General features: G+C 37.2%; 1 protein-coding gene across 1 annotated transcript; it reads left to right on the forward strand.

Annotated features, from left to right (window-relative positions):
- The first annotated feature begins 315 nt into the window (after positions 1 to 315).
- On the forward strand, positions 316 to 1,359 carry LOC131611273 (basic leucine zipper 43-like). Its single transcript, XM_058883342.1, has one exon. It carries the CDS (start codon positions 407 to 409, stop codon positions 995 to 997), a length of 591 nt encoding a protein of 196 aa, XP_058739325.1. The 5' UTR covers positions 316 to 406; the 3' UTR covers positions 998 to 1,359.
- The last annotated feature ends 18,267 nt before the right edge of the window (positions 1,360 to 19,626 follow it).

A 19,626-nucleotide genomic window follows, 5' to 3' on the forward strand; every position in this document is an offset into this window, starting at 1 on the left:
AGTGCGCAAACTCAAAATATATGTAATTAAAAATGACAAACGAGTATATACGTCTCATTTAGATCTGTTCAGTAAAAGATCTGCAGAAAAATATAACATACAAATATAATTGGTGGTATGGATCTAAAACTTTATTTAAAACGAGTGTGAAACGGATACGCAGGATTAACAATTATAAAATTGGGTAATATTAGCAACCCAAAATAAAATAAAAAATGATGTATCTACATTGACATCTTGTTCCTATCCTTACATTAGTTAAATGAGGTCATTTCACTATTTTCCCTCCCTATATATACCAACTAGTCCCACTCATATTCCCTCCATCTCCAAATCCAATCATATTCTACACTCTCCAACAATTTTTATCCAAATCCTAACACAATCTTTTATTCATTCCTCCACCATGCAAACAAAAGAATTTAACACACAACAACTCAATTATTTACTCCCAAATTCCAATCCATCCCCTTATCCATCATCATGCAACTACACCATCTTCCAAAACACAACTCAAACCTCTCATCTCTATGGTTTCAACCAAAACCCTATTCTTCAAGACTTCAGTCCTCAATCCTCATGCATAAGCAACAACTCAACCTCGGACGAAGCGGACGAGCAAAACAAAGGCCTAATCAACGAAAGAAAGCATCGAAGAATGATATCGAACCGGGAGTCAGCGCGCCGATCCCGAATGAGGAAACAAAAACACCTTGATGAGCTTTGGTCACAAGTTGTTTGGCTAAGGAATGAGAATCATCAACTACTAGATAAGTTAAAAAGTTTTTCAGAATCTCATGATAGAGTTGTTCAAGAGAATGTTCAATTGAAAGAACAAGCTTCGGAGCTTCGACAAATGGTTTGTGACATGCAGTTGCATGGTTCTTGTCTTCCTTTGAGTCCTCTTGAAGATGTTCCTAGCATGAACTCACCTCTTGTTGAATCTGATTCCTCAAACAAAACAATCACAAGTTCTGTTGATTTGTTAGGATTATAAATTTGAAGACAAGTTTTAATAACATGTTTTCCATCTTGAAGTTCTGTTTTTTTGAGTTCTATAAGGTGAAGCCATGCATGAAAGGAAATAACATGTTTTTTTGAGTATTTATTCAGTTTTTGTTTCTAATGATTTCTTCTAAGAAATAAATATTTAAAGTGGTTCATAGCTATCAATCAAATTTGTGGTTAATTAATTAGCACTAATTTGTGGTTACACTATAGATTAGGGATATTTTGTCTCTTAACAAATCCAATGGCTTGTAGTGGCAGTGATATTTTGTAGTGCCTAAAAGATATGGAGCGCCTAATAAGATAAAAAAAAAATCATAATTATTGTTGAGGATCAATTAAAAGAGTTCATTGATAAAAAAATTTTAAGAAAAAAAAAACTAAAATAGTTCATATTAGAAAAGTATACATGAATATTGGATATAGCAAAGTAACTAATATAGCTATGGTTCCAACCTCGAAAAAAAAAGTATCTCTGATTGAGCTCTACTAGTATCTCTGATTTGAGCTCAAGTAACTTTAGTTTAAAGTTTTCCATCAAATTACAAGAACATATTCAAGACTTGAAACTCATGTTTCCCACTACTTCAAAGATTTTCCATCATTTCTATTCAAAAGGAATTCAATCTACAAATTCAAATTCACTTAAAAATATTCAAGTTTCGTGATTGAATAACAATTTCATTCAAAGTTCTAAAGGAAGTGCAAGCATTATAAATGAAGTTCTTTTACAAGTTCCAATTTCCAAACAAATTACAAAAGCTTCATTCAAAATTCAAGTTTACAACATTTAAAGTTCCATTCATTTTCAAAAATACAAAGTTCATACAAGTTCTAAAGTGGAACCCAATTTGAATTACAAGAAAAATGCAAAGCTTCCAAAATTTAATTCTTGGATTCACCAAGTCTTCAATCTTCAAATTTCAACTCTTGAGTTCAAGTTCCTTCATGCTCTCTTCAAGATGTTCATGCCGCATGAAAAGGAAACAAAAGAGTGGAATTAACAAAAGTCCAACAAAAGCAATTCAAGAGCCCAAAAGCCCAAATCATGTTCAAACATATTCATAAAAAAGGAGATAAAAAGAAAAGTGAAAATATCTATATCATCAACTTGTTCAACTTTCCAACTTAACTAGAGTTAAGAAAAATCTACTAAAGTGGATATTTTGTACTTTAAACTTGGACACTAAGCAAACTTAACTCCTAAGCCAAGTTTTAATTTGTCCTCAAGTTTTCCCCTCACTTTCCTCTATAAAAGGCCATGAAAGTGAACACAATTTTCACACACAAAAATCATATACACTACAAATCTTCATACATAAAAAATCTTGCTCAAATAGATATAGAAAAATCTTGTTAGAACTTCATCTACAAGATACAAAAAAAGGGAGAGGAAGACCTTCATACCTTGTGTAGCAACCTGCCCTAAAAATTAAGCTTTTAGAGTCGCCACCTATTCTACCAGGGCGAATAGGAAACCCTACGCAGTTAAGAAATTCGGGGTAAGATATTATATTCGGGTCAAGGGAAGGTGTTAGGCACCCTTAACCCTTTCCTAAGGTTTTGAATTTAGAGGCGGATTTTATGGCTAAAATAATTAGATTAATAGCTAAAGAAGTGAAAAGGGCAAAAATGAGATTTTGGGGAAGGGGACTCGCCTTGTTGCCAAGTGCCTACGTATCTCCTTAGGGAGAATCAGAGTCAACGTAGTTCGGGGCAGGGTTGTACGCCTTAAATTTAGTATGAAGTTGTTTGAAGGTATTTTGAGTTACCTTATCGTAGTTTTGAAATTTGTGGTTTGCAAGGTATTTTGAATTACCTTATCGAAGTGATGAAAATCCGTAGTTTGTGGTTTGATGTGTTTTAAATGGCGTACACCCCTGTTTTTAATTTGCACTATTAATCGCAATGATCAATAGGTTTGATCACCATAATTAATAGATTAGTAAAGGATTGCTAACAATTCTAATCGATAGGTTCGATTATCACTAATAGAAAATAGATGTATTTTAATTATTTAATTTTATCGTTATCCCTCATAATCAATAGCTTTGATTAAAAATAATAACGAATTTTTAAAGGGAAATATGCTAATCATCGTAACCAATAAGATGGTTAAAACCTTTTAGCAAAATAAAATGTATTTTTATTTTAATTGATTAATTAAATAATCGATTATTACCCATCGCGACCAATAGATTTAGTCGAAACGAATAATACATTAAATCCTAATATTTTGGCCAAATGACCAGTGGGATTGGGCAAACCCTAATGCTTTGACAAACCTCTCTAGGGTTTTTGTGATTTTTATAATTAAAGATTAAAATTAATTAAATCGAATAATCGAAATAATCGGGAAAATAATTCTAAATAATTATATTGTTAACTTAATTTTAAAATTACATTAGGCATGTAGTGAAAATAATTAATTATACAATTATATAGACAATATATGAAAATAATTAAATAAAACCTGGGCATAAATCATGTGCTGCTGGCCTCTGAGGCTCCATGGTGGGAATGCGTATACCTGGGCGTTGGATCTTGTGTCGACTTATCTGGTGGCTGACTGGTGAGGGCGTACCGTGATCCCTCGTAACGCGCACACGCTAGATCTGTGAGCAGAATTTAATAAAACAAATTTAAAAAACTGCACACCCAGGGATTGAACCTAGGTGTGATAAGTTCTCAGCACGCCTCCTTTACCCTCTATACCATTCACCTTTTGTGTTATTGAAACATAAAGAAAATTAAATATAATAAAATTGATTAAAATATGGATTAAGGTCAAACAGATCACGCGTGGGTCCCCCAGGGAGCTTTGATTGGCCATTAACGTGAGGAGAGAGGCTGAGTCGCATCTGACCAGCCAATAACATTCATGCGCGTGGAATGAGGGAGTCAACAGAACTGTTCATCTCTTTCCTTGGTTTTTCCTGCGAATTTGGCTATGGAGTTAGCTGCGGATTCTCCTGCCAAAAAATCTTCGAATCCTTTTATACTTTTGAAAACCTGCAAAATTGATCCAAAACACGAATCCAAGGACCCGAATCTATTAATTCGGATGCTACAAGCTTAATGGTGGCATTAGTTTGATTGAAATCGCGCAGTAACCGTGAGAACGAAAGAGAATTTCTCTTATGCCCTAGCAATGGTGGTTTATGATTTCGGTCCCCAAACTCGCATGTAAAGCATCATAACTATTCTAAATCAATCCAGAAACATGTTAGTAGCATCAAATTCCATTAAAAATATCGTGATATATAGTATACGAAATTCAAAGATATGAACAAAAGTGATACACATGGCACACGAATTCCACACGTGATTCAATGATACATACTACCTGGATCCATTCTATAGTGTATCAGGAATGGAATAGGATGAGTTTTTGGTCTTGAGAATGGTTGGAGAGAGCCACACGAATTTGCCCTAGTTCTTGATAATTTTTGCACTTTTCAACCCCTCTCTTGGCTGCCCAAAACGTCCCCCCTTTCCTTCTGAATCATTTAGAATATATATGGATTTAATTTAGGGTTGAGAGATTGGAAATAAATCAAGCTTTGATGGGAGGAAATTTGATTGGAAATTTGATTTTAATTCTTTCTAAAATTGGCTTAAACCTAATCTTCTCTCACCAATCCTATTTTCCACGAAATTTGTACCATATATTTGATATTTGGGTGATTGAAACTTGATTGAAAAATAAATCCTTGATTTAAAGAAAATTATTTCATATTTTTATGTGATTTATAAGTATTTAAATGAATAAATATTCAAATAAATAATATAAATATTATAAAAATGAAATAATTAGTCTAGGAGTCCATGTGAAGCCCAAAGTCATGTTTAAAATCCAAAAGTTAGGCCCATTGGTCAAGAAAACCAAAATTACTTAATTAGGGTTTTATGTATTTCACCAAAATCGACCAACCTCTGAGCCTTGTATCTCTTTCAATTTTTGCCATATGACCCTGTTCTAGGACTTTTTGGAAAGCTCAAGGAGTCCTCTAAATGACCCTTTTGGTTTCATCTCAATTGAAGCTTCCATGCTCATGTTATGGGCTTTTGAAAAGATGACCTTTTAATGACCTTTTTGGAGGACCTGTAATGTATTGGACCATATCTCTTGAATGAAGCATTTATAGCCTTGGCATGTGAGAGACAAAGTTGTAGAGAATCCAATTTCCTTCAGAATAGGCTTTGGTTGGGAAATTTTTGATACTCCATGTGAAAGTTATGGCCAGTCAAAGTTGAGTTAACTTTCTCCTTAAAAAACCCTAATTTGAACCTTTTGACTTTGTTCATTTCTGAGTTTTTATTAATGAATCATGATCAACCTTTGATAATATTATGGATATAACATCAAATACTTGATATTGACCAAAAGACTTTAAGTTTGACTGTATTTTGACTATAGTTGACTTTTAGGTCGGCATAGTTGATTGTTGATCATTTGAACCATTGACTGGACAATCTTGTGATCCAAAGCTTGAAAATTAACCTGGAGATGCTCTGAGACATATGAAATACCTTGAGGTCCATTTGAGGCCTTATAGATTCAAACTCCTTTGATAAAATGCAAACCCTAATTTTGGAGATCCTGGACTATGAGGAGCTTTATTTGATAGAACCCTGAGTGCTCTTGGGCAAATTGAGGAACCTTTGATTGAATATAAGATGGAAAATTTTGGGGTATGACACCTTGCTTGCTAGCAACTTTCAACAACTACATCTTCAAGTCTCCCTAAAATCTAAAGAGGAATCTCCAAATTTCCTTCATAACCCACAAAATCCAAATAGAAGTTGCAGCATCATCTTCATCAACGGAACCTGCAACAACGATTCGCAACAACAATTCAAAGTTGTTCTTCAACAATCAACAACAATTCAAATTTATTTTTCAACAACATCACACAAAACTTGTAGATTTGAGAAATAAGAAGAATCGAAACAAACAAAGAAGAAATAAGAAATAAATTAGAGCTGAAGTTTAGAATAAACCTTCAACAGATCTGTTTACGGTGATTTCCGGTAAACAACCGCTAGTCCTCCAAACTATAAAATATACTTTAGTTACTCGCAGGATCGACTAGATTGATCCTAGGACATAGTCAAACAATTGTCTTTTGATATGATTTGGTTCATGCTTGTTTGTTCTTGCTTCGAAAACTTGTTTGTGATATGATCGTACTACTTACTCATGTGAAACAACACTCGTTATAACTTTGACAAAGAAAACATAAGAAACATGTAAATTGTAGAAATGTAAAGTACAAGAAAATAACGTGCAAGAATGTTAAGTGCAGAAACGTAAAAATGCTTCGAAATGAAAGTTAAACGAAAAGATAAAGGAATTGAAAATATACTTGAATAAAGAAAGATACAAATGTATTTAAAGTGGTGTTGGTGTCATACGTACATTTCTCAGCGAACTCGTTCTCTAAACACTTGATACTTGAGTGATTTGTACAAAATGAACACCCCGAATCCTAACATTAAGACCCTTATTTATACTAATTTCGATCCTAACGGTCCTACACTAATCTGATGCCACGTTGCTCACAAGAATCCCTGGGATGCCATCTGTCCTTGTTCGGTTACACGGACTATTTCGAAATTCAAATCCTCCCGCCTGAATCCTCTTTCGATATGTGGCAGCATGATCAGAACCGAGAATGCCACGAAAACACGTTAAGCTTCAGTACCCTTCGTATTTCACGAAACGTTTAAGTCTTATATATAATTCACTTCGAGTAAGCTCCGATTCTAACCATCTTCACTCCAACTTAAACAACATCCTCGAAACATGGCCATCAGTAGCCATAGTCAATCTCAGAAATGGTCATCAGTAACCATCTTTCTTTGAATTCTAACCTTTCAAAGAATATTTCCTCTAAACGAAATCTCCAACAAACAAATTGCAGCCAATAAATGCCTGTTTCAAAAACAAGAGAAATAAGCATTTCTTGTTATGATGAGATTTCGTTTTACTCACTTTTTAGAGTTCCAAGACAACTGACTAACGTCATAATCATTTATTACTCCACTTTCAAACGTCTTGTCATTTAAAAACGTCTCCTCAGAACTTACATTCCCACGTTCTGCCATTACTTTATGATCATTACTCCTATATATTAGGACTAAGGCTAACAACTGTTTGACCGCCGTTGGATTAAATCAACACCTTCCGCGTGTCTTTGACTTTTACCCAAAAGATTTGAAAGGGTTTCCGTTAAACCTTTAAATACTTGAACTTTTACCCTCACATAACCTTCACTTCTATTCTCCTTCTATCATCACAGGAAAAGAAAAACCCTTTGGTTTCGTTTAAACCAGTTCTTAAAGCAATCTCATCCATGGCGTCTTCTTCAACTTCAAACGTTCTCCAACCTATTCAGAAACTTCCAAATCCTACCCAAATAGGGAATCAACAACACATTCTAGACCCAAATTCCGCAGAAATTCGCGCTATCTATGCTTCCCAGGTAATCATTCCTTTTGAACTTTGTGGGAAAATTCATGCCTTCATGGGTCCTTTACCTGGAGGAAATAACCCTTCTCTGAGTAAATTTTTCCCTGCTTATTACAAAACTAGGCCCTTGGTTAGCAAGAACAAAATAGATGAAGACGGCCATCCAATCTTAGCTAACACTGACAATGCAGATGGCACTCCGGTTGAAGCCACTATGACCTTAGAAAAAATTAGGTTAAACTATGTAACCAATTTCGTGAAAGTCTTTAGGTCAATCCCTTTAGCAAAAGATTCCGACCTGTATTACGCTTGGCTAGCTAAAGTGGAAAAACAAAAGGCTTCTTTCTGGAAACAATTAGGGATTTATGACCTAATCCAGTTATCCTAAACAGGTTTAGAATATAACCAAACCATGCTAGTAGTATCAGTTTATTTCTGGGATGCTTCTCACAACACTTTCCACCTTCCATGTGGAATGGTTACCCCTGTCGCACGCTCGTGAAAAATGAACAGAGTCGCCACCAATATATTTATCCCATAAGGGAAAGGAATATCAGGAAACCTAACAAAGGAAGGAACAGGGTCTTGCGACCAGAGAATCAAGGTACGGGAGTCGGTTACGCGAGGGGAAGGTATTAGCACCCCTCGCGCCCATCGTACTCGATGATATCCACCTATGTTTGTTTCTATCTAAAGGGTGTGTACTATGTCTATGTCTATATGCGAATGAATGCAAAAGAAATATGGGGAAAAGAAGGAATTATTTACAATTGTGCTCGTTCAAGCCCCGCGACTTGATGCCTACGTATCCTTTTCAGGAATCAGAGCGCCGTAGTTCGGCTCAAGATTTTCTGTTTGTTTTTGTGTTTTTTAGTTGGGCGGAGTTAACGCTCGCGCTCTTGCATAAGGGGACAGCCTAGGATGGAATAGAGCGGAGATAACAATGCCCTTAAGAAAGGAGGCGAGAGAGTGATTTTGAGCGTTTCGAGGAAATCCCTTAAGCAAGGGAAACTCGAGTTACTCTTTGGTTGGTGTTTTTAGAAGTTGGGAACTTACGCCTGAATGGTACCCTTAAGCAAGGGAGATCCAAGCACTCGAACATTCCCTTAAGCAAGGGATGTTCAAGCTTCCATTCCCTTTTTAAGAATTTTCACTTTGATTATTAGTGTTTTAAGTATTTTCTTTGTATTTTTTTAAAGGGGATTTTATTTGAGTATTTTTAGATGTTTTATGGTTGTAAAAGAAAAAGAAATGAAAAGAGGGAACTATTCCTAATTTCTAAATCTATGTTATGGATTATTCTAAAAGGAGTATTAAAATGATATTAACAAAATAGGCCAAAAATATGGCCAAAAGCTAAGTAATAAAATCACACAACAATTATACAAAAATAGCATGAAATTAGTACAAAAGCATAAGAGAAGCAATTCAAGTTTTAGTGCAAAATTAGTCTAAAAAAATACTACTATTTTTATGAGTTTTTATGTGTTAAGGGAATTAGATGTCAAAGTTAACCTAAAAAAATTCTACTATTTTTATGAGTTTCCTAATGTCAATGATCACCTAAAAATCTAACAAAATATTAAAGGTTTTATCATGTTTTTATCAACTAAAAATAATAGAAAAAAAATATTGTGAAGTGAACCTAAAATCTAAACATTTTAATGGAGTCAGGGGGGTGCAAGTTAAATCAGGGTGCACATGCAGTAATTCGCTGGGCCCAAGGGAATGGCCCGATATAGTTTTTGTTCATGTTCTTCTTAGCACACCAAAAATGGTGCGTATGGGCCTCCTGGGGGTGTGAATGCATAGTTCGTATGAGGCCCAGTGTTTATTAATCCATAGGCCCTCATGATTCAGATTTTATTTCAATTATCATTGGAAAATAAAAAAAAAATGAAAATTAAAAAAGAATAGAACGGTGCGTATTGGGTCGTGACCCTTCATCTCCCTTGGGATCCCATGCAGAGTCGCCAGCTGTCGCACGCTCGCGAAAAATGAACAGAGTCGCCACCAATATATTTATCCCATAAGGGAAAGGAATATCAGGAAACCTAACAAAGTAAGGAACAGGGTCTTGCGACCAGAGAATCAAGGTACGGGAGTCGGTTACGCAAGGGGAAGGTGCTAGCACCCCTCACGCCCATCGTACTCGATGGTATCCACCTATGTTTGTTTCTATCTAAAGGGTGTGTACTATGTCTATCTCTATATATGAATGAATGCAAAAGAAATACGGGGAAAAGAAGGAATTATTTACAAATGTGCTCGTTCAAGCCCCGCGACTTGATGCCTACGTATCCTTTTCAAGAATCAGAGCGTCGTAGTTCGGCTCAATATTTTTTGTTTGTTTTTGTGTTTTTTAGTTGGGCGGAGTTAACGCTCGCGCTCTTGCATAAGGGATCGACCTAGGATGCAATGGAGCGGAGATAACAATGCCCTTAAGAAAAGAGATGAGAGAGAGATTTTGAGTGTTTCGAGGAAATCCCTTAAGCAAGGGAAACTCGAGTTACTCTTTGGTTGGTGTTTTTTAGAAGTTGGGAACTTACGCCTGAATGGTACCCTTAAGCAAGGGAGATCCAAGCACTCGAACATTCCCTTAAGCAAGGGACGTTCAAGCTTCCATTCCCTTTTTAAGAATTTTCACTTTGATTATTAGTGTTTTAAGTATTTTCTTTGTATTTTTTAAAGGGGATTTTATTCAAGCATTTGTTAGATGTTTTATGTTGAAAAGAAAAAAGAAACTAGCCTAAGTGAAAACTATCTTAATATGAAGGGAATTTCTACCTAATGTTGTCATGGTTTCTACCTAAGGTTATGATTAAAAGGGACATGAAAAATAAAGAACTAAGTAGAATATTGAAAATAGCATAAAAGCATGAAATCGAACAAGTAGAAAATATAGTAAAAAGACTAAAAATACTACTATTTTTATATGACTTTTTATGAAAGAAGTTGAATTCAAAAGATTAATGTCAAAATTAACCTAAAATCTACTCATTTTTATGAGATATTTATGTGGGAAATTTTATCAATTAATGACTAAAAGAAACTACAAATTAAACTCAAAAAGGAAATCTAAAATCTATCAAGTTTTATGTGAGTCAGGGGGGTGCAAACTGAATTAGAGGGTGTGCCAGCAATTCATGTACGGGCCAAGGATATTTTTTTTTATCACGATTTCAGCAAGAAAAACAAGCAACACGGGCCAGGGGTTCGGTGATGGCCCAATAGAGTGATCCATATTTCTTTTGTTCAGACATTTTCCAATTAACCTCACTTAGTTTCAATTAACTCTAATTAACACCAGTTAACACTAATTAACCTAATTAAATCTAACTAATTAAAAACAAGTAAAAGAGGGATTTAGGGTTAATTCGTTGTGACCATTGAGCTTAAAACCTATCTCCTATTCCTATTCCTCTCTCATGTAACGGCGGCGGAGCCTCACTCAAATCCTTCGTCTCCGATCAGAAATTCATATCGCCGCCGTGATAAACGAACTCCGATGACCCCTCCTATCCGTCTCTACTCCCATACTCACCCCGCTCCCCTTAATTCCCTATCGTTTCTTCTGATCGAAAATGAAAAAAACCTAGGTCTAACAAAATGCGAAATCGAAAGGCAATGGATGCAAATTCAATCTTGTGACCTTAGGATTTTCATTCAGCATAGCGAAATGCACATCATAGCACCAAAGGTTGAACAATAACGCGCGAGCGCGAAGGAGAAGGAGACTTACCGGTACCGGAGTTTCTTGAAGATGCTCAAATAGAAAAGAAAATACCAGGCGAATCCAGGTAATCGTTTCTTGCTCCTCTATTCTCCTTCTAGGTCCTTCTTCTCCTTCTTCTTTTTTCTTCTCTTCTTTTTTTGTAATTTCCGTGCTGTGATGTTTGTTCCGGTGGAGGATTGAGTGATTGTGAGGTTGAGCTCAAGCACATTGAAGCTATGAGGATGAGCTTCAATGGCTCTGAGAATTGAGCGTATAGTGAGGTGAGGGACGAAGTTGCAGTGAGAGAATGTGAAGAAGATGGCGTGAACAATGATAGAAGATGTGTGAAGTGGTGGAGGATGGTGATTATGGTATGTGAAGTGTATGCCTGAAGATTGAAAATGGTGTGAAGTGAGCGTGGAGAAAAAATGGTGAGGAGGAATTTGAGATGAATGGAGCTTCGGTTATATAGGTGACTTGAAGTTGAGAATTCAGTTAGAGAGGAAGGGAATGAGAGCCATTAGATTAAGGTTTTCTGTTATGAGATTGAAGGGTGAGATTGAGAGTTGGTTATGAGGGTCAGAAGTTGGTTACTATTCTGTTTTGGTGGTTGGGAATCTGTTAGAGTTAGGTTCTGTTATTGATGTTTGAAAGTGAAGGGTGAGGGGGAAAGTCAGTTACAAAAAAATGTTAGAAGTTAGTTGGAGATTGATGAATGATTGCAGGTAGCGATAAATGAAGGTGATGAGGTGAAAGTGGTCTGTGAAAGGTAAGGGCATGGTTGCTTTTATAGGGTGAAGGGCTTGTGATCCAATGGGAATTTCTTGGAGTGGAGCTTTAACCATGTGCAATTTGCAGCAGAATTTATTCTTTGGTGTGGGACTTTATCAGATTTTCGTTTTTCTGCTAGCTGCTAGTTCAATTTGGGAAATGTTAATAGGTAGTTAGTTAAAACTGTTGGAATTAGTTAGTAAGTTAGTTGAATTTTCTGTTGGAGGGAAAGATTAGTTATGAAAATCTGTTAGAGTTTTGTTGGTTAGAGATTCTGTTGGTTTTCTGTTAGAAGTGTGGCTAATTCGTAACTGTTGGATTGATTGAACGATGTAATGCAGGGCCGTATGTATGTGCAAGTCGAAGGTTAGTTTGAAAGGGAAACTGGAACTCATATATGGAAGTGGATGAAACTGAACCAGTTTTTTGAATGCATATTTCTTCTACTGTAGGATTTGGTGGTATAGAAGTATATGGATTTTGTCTTTGAAATTATGTGCATTTGTTTTACTTTCTGAATTTTCTGGTATCAATCTGTTATGCCTTAGTAATTTGTAACTGATAAATGCTGTTAGGAAATGCTGTTAGGTTTGTTATGAACTATGTGGATTTTGGTATGAAGTGGAAGAATGTGAATGTATATATTCTGAACTGGTTGCTGGGTTTTTTATTTATTTATGCAGGGTGAATGATGGCAGCATGGGACACATGGTTTGAACATAGGGCTGGATGTTATGGGGACTGAAGATGGAGAGTGACGGATGAGAAAATGAGCTGTACGGGTGAGAGTGAATTTGTTACGATTTCTCTTGATTGAATTCTCTGCATAATTGAAGCTTGGCCTGATGTAATGTTTTAACTCTTTGTGCTGAACTGTGAATGTATGCAGGTTCTCCTTTGATGTTTTGCCTTGAACTGATCTTGGTTGGTTATTTTTCTGGACTGGATTTGTGTATCTGATATGAATTCCTTTTCTTTTGACCGAGCCGCTGTTACATGGCCTTTTGACTTTATTTTGCTGTCAAGATGAACACTCCGAAGCTTCATATTTATTTTTCTCTGAACTTCAGTGTTTTGGTATGGCGTAGCAAAGTAGGTGTGAGACGAACCGGTTTGCATCAGTTTGTATAGCAAGTATCAGCAGGTGTGGTTTGAATTGGATATAGTAGGTGACTTTACAAGGGAATGTATGAATGGCAGCATGGTTTGGACATTTGATACATGAAGTCATGGCAAGGGTTTGAAATTGGCAAAGCATGGCTTGATAATCATGGCTGTTCGTGGGGTTTGAAAATGGTGTCAACAGGAGAACATGGTGGGATAGATCTTGTATTTTCCATCCTAGGCTTAGACATGTTTTGTAATCTTTTTTATTTGTGACTTTACCATTGTGTAATGAAATGTTACTTTGTAACTTGCTTGATGTAACTCTGAGTGAAGTTGTATGAAGCTTGCCTTCTTGTTTTGTTCTTTTATAAATTGAATACCTCGAATCTTTGTAATGCCAACGTTTTCATTCAAATGAGGTTTGAAACTCCTTTTCTTTCCACCTTTGAATTTGACTTTGATTCCTCAAATATTTATAAATCCAATTATGCACTTTCCTTCTCTTGCAAACTCGGATAGGCCACAACATGAAGTGAAAACCATCAAAGATTCAGGTAGACTCTAGTCAAAATTAATGGATCAACGCAACTAATTTTGTAACACTTCTTCTACAACCTTTATTAAGAAATCCAAGCAAGCAATAGTTGAAGCAAGATAACTTGTATCTCAAGCAAACACCACACAAAACTAAATGACATAATCATCGCCACATGTTGAGATATTGATTCAAATGCCTTGTTCCATGAGTGGCAAAAGAGGACTGAGTGTGAAATGTATGATCAAGTTATTAATAGCTCAAGTGTTAAGAAGCAGTCCATGATGATTATAAGACCAAATTAATTCATAGGGAAAAAACTCCAGTTTTATAACTTCAACTGAAGAAACCCTTAGAAACCTCAGCTTCAACTCGGTGGATGTAAACACCTTGGAAATAAGAAGTCCCAAAGTACCAATGAAACCCTAACCCTTCAAGATCCTTGATCCAATGCTTTGACTTATTTGATTAATGAATGTATGAATGTTAGGTGACCTAATGGAGATATGTACATGAGATTATGAGATGCATAAGCCAGATAGAATTGCAAAGGGGTAGGACAAATTTGGGGTATGACAACCCCTACTCTTTTCGACATAGCTGCTATCACAAGGCTTCGACCAACCGGAGAAACCTTCGATCCCAATTTCATGGATACTGACACCATCCACTTTAATGAAGCAACCGTCACTTATAATGCTTTTATTCCAAGATACCATGACGAAACGACCACAGAAGTTTTAGATGAAGAACACATTGCATTTCTAACACTCTGGCTTTCGAGATGCGTTTTTTGTTCTAGGTCTATACAAGTAGCAAAGAGATATCTTTGTATGGCTAACCAGATAAATGCTGGGAAAAAGTTAAACTTAAGCCAGTTAATTTTAGGATTTCTCTACGAGAATCTTGGTGAAGCAACAGACCTTATTAAGAAGTACAAAACAGGATCTCTTCTCTTTGCTGGTCCCTTCTGGTTGTTGCAGTTATGGCTCAACGCCACTTTCGAAGCTCATCTCCCATACAAAGGTGTTGTAAATGAAGAAGATCCGGTCATAAAAAATCGAACGGTAGAAGGAACTAGATTGGCTCTCCTGACTCCGAAAGAGGAAACTGGCAAACTTCGTGAAACCTTCCTAGCATACATGATGATGTTTGCTAAACGTTATCAATTTAGCCCCTCCATGGCTCCATTCGTACAAAGGAAAGTGGGTCCTGAGTGGTTTACTCGAGAGTTTCCAGCAATGTCTCCAGATCAACAAGCCGAATCCATGGTTATCTGGGAAGCTTTCCTTACCCCAAAGTTGTTATATCACAGACTTCGATCTCCCAAAAGTCACTGTTGTCTCCTTTGTTACCAACCAAATCTGGTCTCGAGACAATTTGGATTGGTTCAACTGAAACCAAAATGTATGTATGACAAAAGGAACCACATGTGCCTACACACTCTGCATTTTGCAGAAGATGAATACGGGTCTAAGATCTCCAAATATGTTAGCATCACCACTCTCTCTCCCGTCTCTTTCGAACCTCCTTTTTATTCTTCCATAGATTTTCATCACTGGTGGACAGATTACTATACTACGCAAATCTTCGATGCTGAAAGCCTTACTCGAGAACTAACTGAAGATTTTGCTGATGTGCAGGCTAACTTCCATAAAGGTACTTAGACTCATATTAAAGAAATCTAAGCCTTTCAAAATTTCTTTGAAACTATCTACAGGCCTGATGATCTTAGTCGGACCGTTCGTGAAGCTGCGATCACTTTACACGAAAAGTTTTATGCCAAACTGGATAAGCTGAAATTGCCCACGTATGTTCGTCCTGAACTACGTTATGAAGTGGCTTTTGAACTTAATCCTCCAAAATTCCCTCCACTACCTAGTGCTGATTTTGGTGTGGCTCTAAGCCCTCCTTTTCCAGATTGGTTTGTGTGTGGGAATGCCATTAAAATCCTTCAGGAACAATCTAAAAAACGCGCTAAACGAGTGGTCCCGGCTAAGCATACCCTGGATACTTTCAAAGGACATCTTCATATAGGCCTTGAGCATGTTCGCGTCTTGACTCCAATACCTGAAGGTTGGGGTTTAGACAATCCTTCGACTAACTTTCTTTCTTTACTCACATACTGATTTCTATCTTGTTCACAGCTGTTGCTCGAAAGAAAATTATCAAGGAAGCCCCTGCATAGAAAGGCGTTGGAGCTTCGAAGAGCACCAAGACAAGTGGGAGTGACTCCGTCACTACTGGCAAAAAACTCACAGTATATTCATACCTTACATTCTGACTCGTGTGATTACATGAATATTGCTTACTTTAATTACTGTGCATTTCCAGAGTTCGAAGCCTCCGACCCCTTCAAAGCGGAAGGTCTCTCCCACTAATGCTTCAGATGATGAAGATAAATCTCCTCCTCGTACCAAACAAGCAGCGAAGAAAAGACAAAAGGCTACCATTCCTTTAACTAAAAAAAAAGGCATCTGGAACTTCGAAACTCACTTCATCAAGCGACAAGATATCTTCTGATGAATCACCTTTAAAAGCTGCTTGTGCTATTCCCATTGTGGAAAGCCATAACTCGAGCCCAGATAATGTCCCAACCAAGGTACTTGGATCTTCTACCATAATCACCTTTTATATTTAACTTTAACAACCAAGTTTATCTCTTACCTTGTCGATACAGGATGACGTGGGCACCGCTACTTCTGATCTCAACACTTCAAACCTCAACATTGATCTTGGCAACCTTCAAGGTATGCATTTGTCTCTTCGATTGAAAAACAACTTTTTGATGGCTTCTTGTCTTAACAAACTTTGATTTATGTAACAGGTGTTCCTCAACATAAATCTCCTGCCCTTTCTGAAATTCTCGAAGATGCTCAACCTATCGCGACCAATGTCTCTCCTGTGCATGCTGAGGAAAGTCGTTCGAATGACTCTTCTCCACTTACCCATCGAGATGGAGACATGGAAGAGATCCCACAAAATTCAAATAGTGGCAACATAGTCAACCAACCAATCAAGAGCGAAGACACAATCTCTGAACATGAAGATGCAGATGAAACTTCTAATTCGCCTCCTCCCAGCAATAATGAAACTTCGACTCTTGGGAATATAGTCACTCCTGTGGCCACTTTGAAGCAGACCACTGCGGTGCTTACTCCTGAAGAACTGGAACAACTCAAAGAGACTAATCCTGTAAGCTTTCTCAAGGCTATGATGAATGCTAAGGGTATTTCGCCTATCCGGCTCGAACCTTCTTTGACCGTTTTGACAAATGGTGGTAAGGAGAATGACATCCCAACATTCCTTCGTCAAATAAAGGAAAATCTCTTTGAGACCAATCTTATTGAAACCCTACGCAAGGACTCCACCAGCTGTTTTGGTCTGATCAACCTTTTGAAGAAAGTGGATCTACTCCAAGTCTCGGAAGAAGTCTCCGACGTAATTGTCTCGCTAAGTTCTCTTCTAGATCAACTTCAAACTGAGAATCTTCGCAAACGGGATGTTGATGAAAAAATCAAGGCGAAGATGATTTCTCACAATTCTTCGTGGAAAGCTGCCAACGATGCAACAGACAAGGCTAGTGCCCTTGAGCTTGAGAACACAAAACGCCAAGAAGAATACGAAACTTGTGAGACGAACATCGAATCCTGAGAGCAGAAAATTAAACGCCTCGAAAAGAAAATAAGCAACGCTAAATCCCGTCAAGAAGAGATCGAACGATCTCAGCAACATGAGTTGAACGAAGTTGCGCAGTCAGGAATTCAACATCTTGAAGCGATGCATAAGTTAGTGCCAGAGATCGAAGAACTGAACAAACAAAAAGCACTAATCGAACGTCGTTTGACATTGTGGGCTTCTCAATATGCCAAAATGAAAGATAGTCCTCCAAAGGACTTTTACTAATTGTTCCAATTTCTGTAACTTCTTTTGAGTTTAGCATTTTGTCTCTTTGTATTGGAGATTAGTCCAGGGATCTATGCACACTTTTCTTTCCAATTATCTATATGTTATCCTTTGCAACTATTATAAATAATATTTTAACAATTCTTAAATTGTCAAAAATTTATTTATTATTATTATTTTTTTTAGCTGTCATAATGACCTTGATAGTGCATCTGTTGGCATAATTACTCCTCGCAGCCTCTTTAAGCCTAGACTTGACGTTTCCACTCCCTTAGCCGCAACTGTCATTAAATGATGACATCACTTTTCAAAACGTCTACTTTGGGACGTGCGTGTATCAGTTTCTAAAATGATTGCACTTCAACTTCCAAGCCGGGAAACGGCGAACTTCACAACTTCTCTTGGGGAAACCAAACGCGGTCCAATCAACACCTTAAAAGATAACCCACTCTTTTATGGCCACCGTATTCTATATAAGGCTTAGCATTCTACTTATTCCTTCATTCTCTCACCAAACCCTTATCAAAGTTTCCTTTCTTCCCCTTATACTCTTTCAAATACAGAATTTGAAAAACCTCTTGTACTCTCTTCCTCAAAATGGCGCAACCTTTGACTTACGCTACCATCAGGTCCTGCATCAAAAAGGAATTCAAACTCTTTGAGGAGGAGTTCGATGAGAACCACATCAATATTGACGCACTCTTTGCCAACCAACAACTCCAGTTTTACCAGGAAATCCTGGAGGGGTCCGTTTATCCTAACATGCTGGCAGATTTCTGGATGTTTGCGTCCCTCCGCATAGATCCAGAAGGGAGAACCACCATTGTGTCTCAGGTTCGAAGGGCTCATATTACCATTACTCCGTCAACCATCTCTGAACTGCTGAGGTGTGATAATCTTGGAGAAGCGTTTGATGATAACATCATTAACATGACTACCTCTGATGTCCTGAGGGCCCTCATGGCTAATGATCCCTTTAGCGCTAAGATCATTAAGATTTGGCACCAACTTTTAGTGGGCAACTTTCGTCCACGAAACCATGATCAAGACAGCATCATGATGGAAGATCTGGAGTTCATACTCTGTGCTCTCCGGGGAAGGAAAATCAACTTTCCATTGCTGATCTTCAAGCAACTTGTCGAAGCTGTTGCTATGGCCGTCTCTCGTCAAGGCGTAGTGATATGTCTTCCTTATGGAAGGTTGCTGTCCTACATGTTTCTCAAAAAAGGTATAGTGAGAAGAATGCGTAAGGCAGGATCTCTAGATCTCTTCGAAGCAGAAAGCTTGCCCCTACTGTCCTTGGAAGGTATAGAACAAAGGATCAACTAGAGGGTGCGTTGTTTGAGGCTTTGATGGAGGTGTTATAGGTCTTAGTTTTATTGTTCATAATTTTGAATGCTCCTTTTGATAGCCTCTAGTATGCTTCTATTTCTGTAGCCCTTGTTGTTCGTGGAAACAATTTTCCAAAATGAATGTACTCTTCTAATCGTAATGAAATATATTTTGACATTACTCTGTCTTCTTACTTTATTTACTACAAATCTTACTTGGACACGAAGCCATTTTGGTGCTTATTCAACAATTTTGGCCCACGTAGCATACTTTAACTATCTGCGTTTTTGCAATTTTTACTTCGTGCATGATTGGTTTGTATCTTTTTAGATACTTCCCATTCACCCTTAAGATCCTACGATCTTCTGCCAACTCTTCTATCTCATAAGCATTATTTGAGAATACTTTAAAATTCGAAAGGGTCCTTCCCAGTGTTGGGACCATTTACCTAAAACCTGATTCTTTCGATCTATAGGTAAAATAACTTTCCAAACTAACTCATTATTAATAAACGTTTTACCTTTCACCTTTTTATTGTATGCTCTGGACACCCTTTCTTTTTGTCTTTTTATCATTTCCAACGCTCGAAGTCTGTCTTCGTCCAAATCCACTAATTCGTTCATCATCAATTCCCAATACATGTTTGGGGGAATTTCTGCCAGTCTTTGGATCCGGACTAATTGCAAGTATATCTCAACAGGGAGTACTGCATCGTGTCCGAACGTCAATTGGAAAGGTGTAGTGTTTGTAGCTTCTTTTGGTGACGTTCGACATGTC

The sequence above is a fragment of the Vicia villosa genome, linkage group LG6, assembly GCF_029867415.1.
Source record: "Vicia villosa cultivar HV-30 ecotype Madison, WI linkage group LG6, Vvil1.0, whole genome shotgun sequence".
Lineage (NCBI taxonomy): Eukaryota > Viridiplantae > Streptophyta > Magnoliopsida > Fabales > Fabaceae > Vicia > Vicia villosa.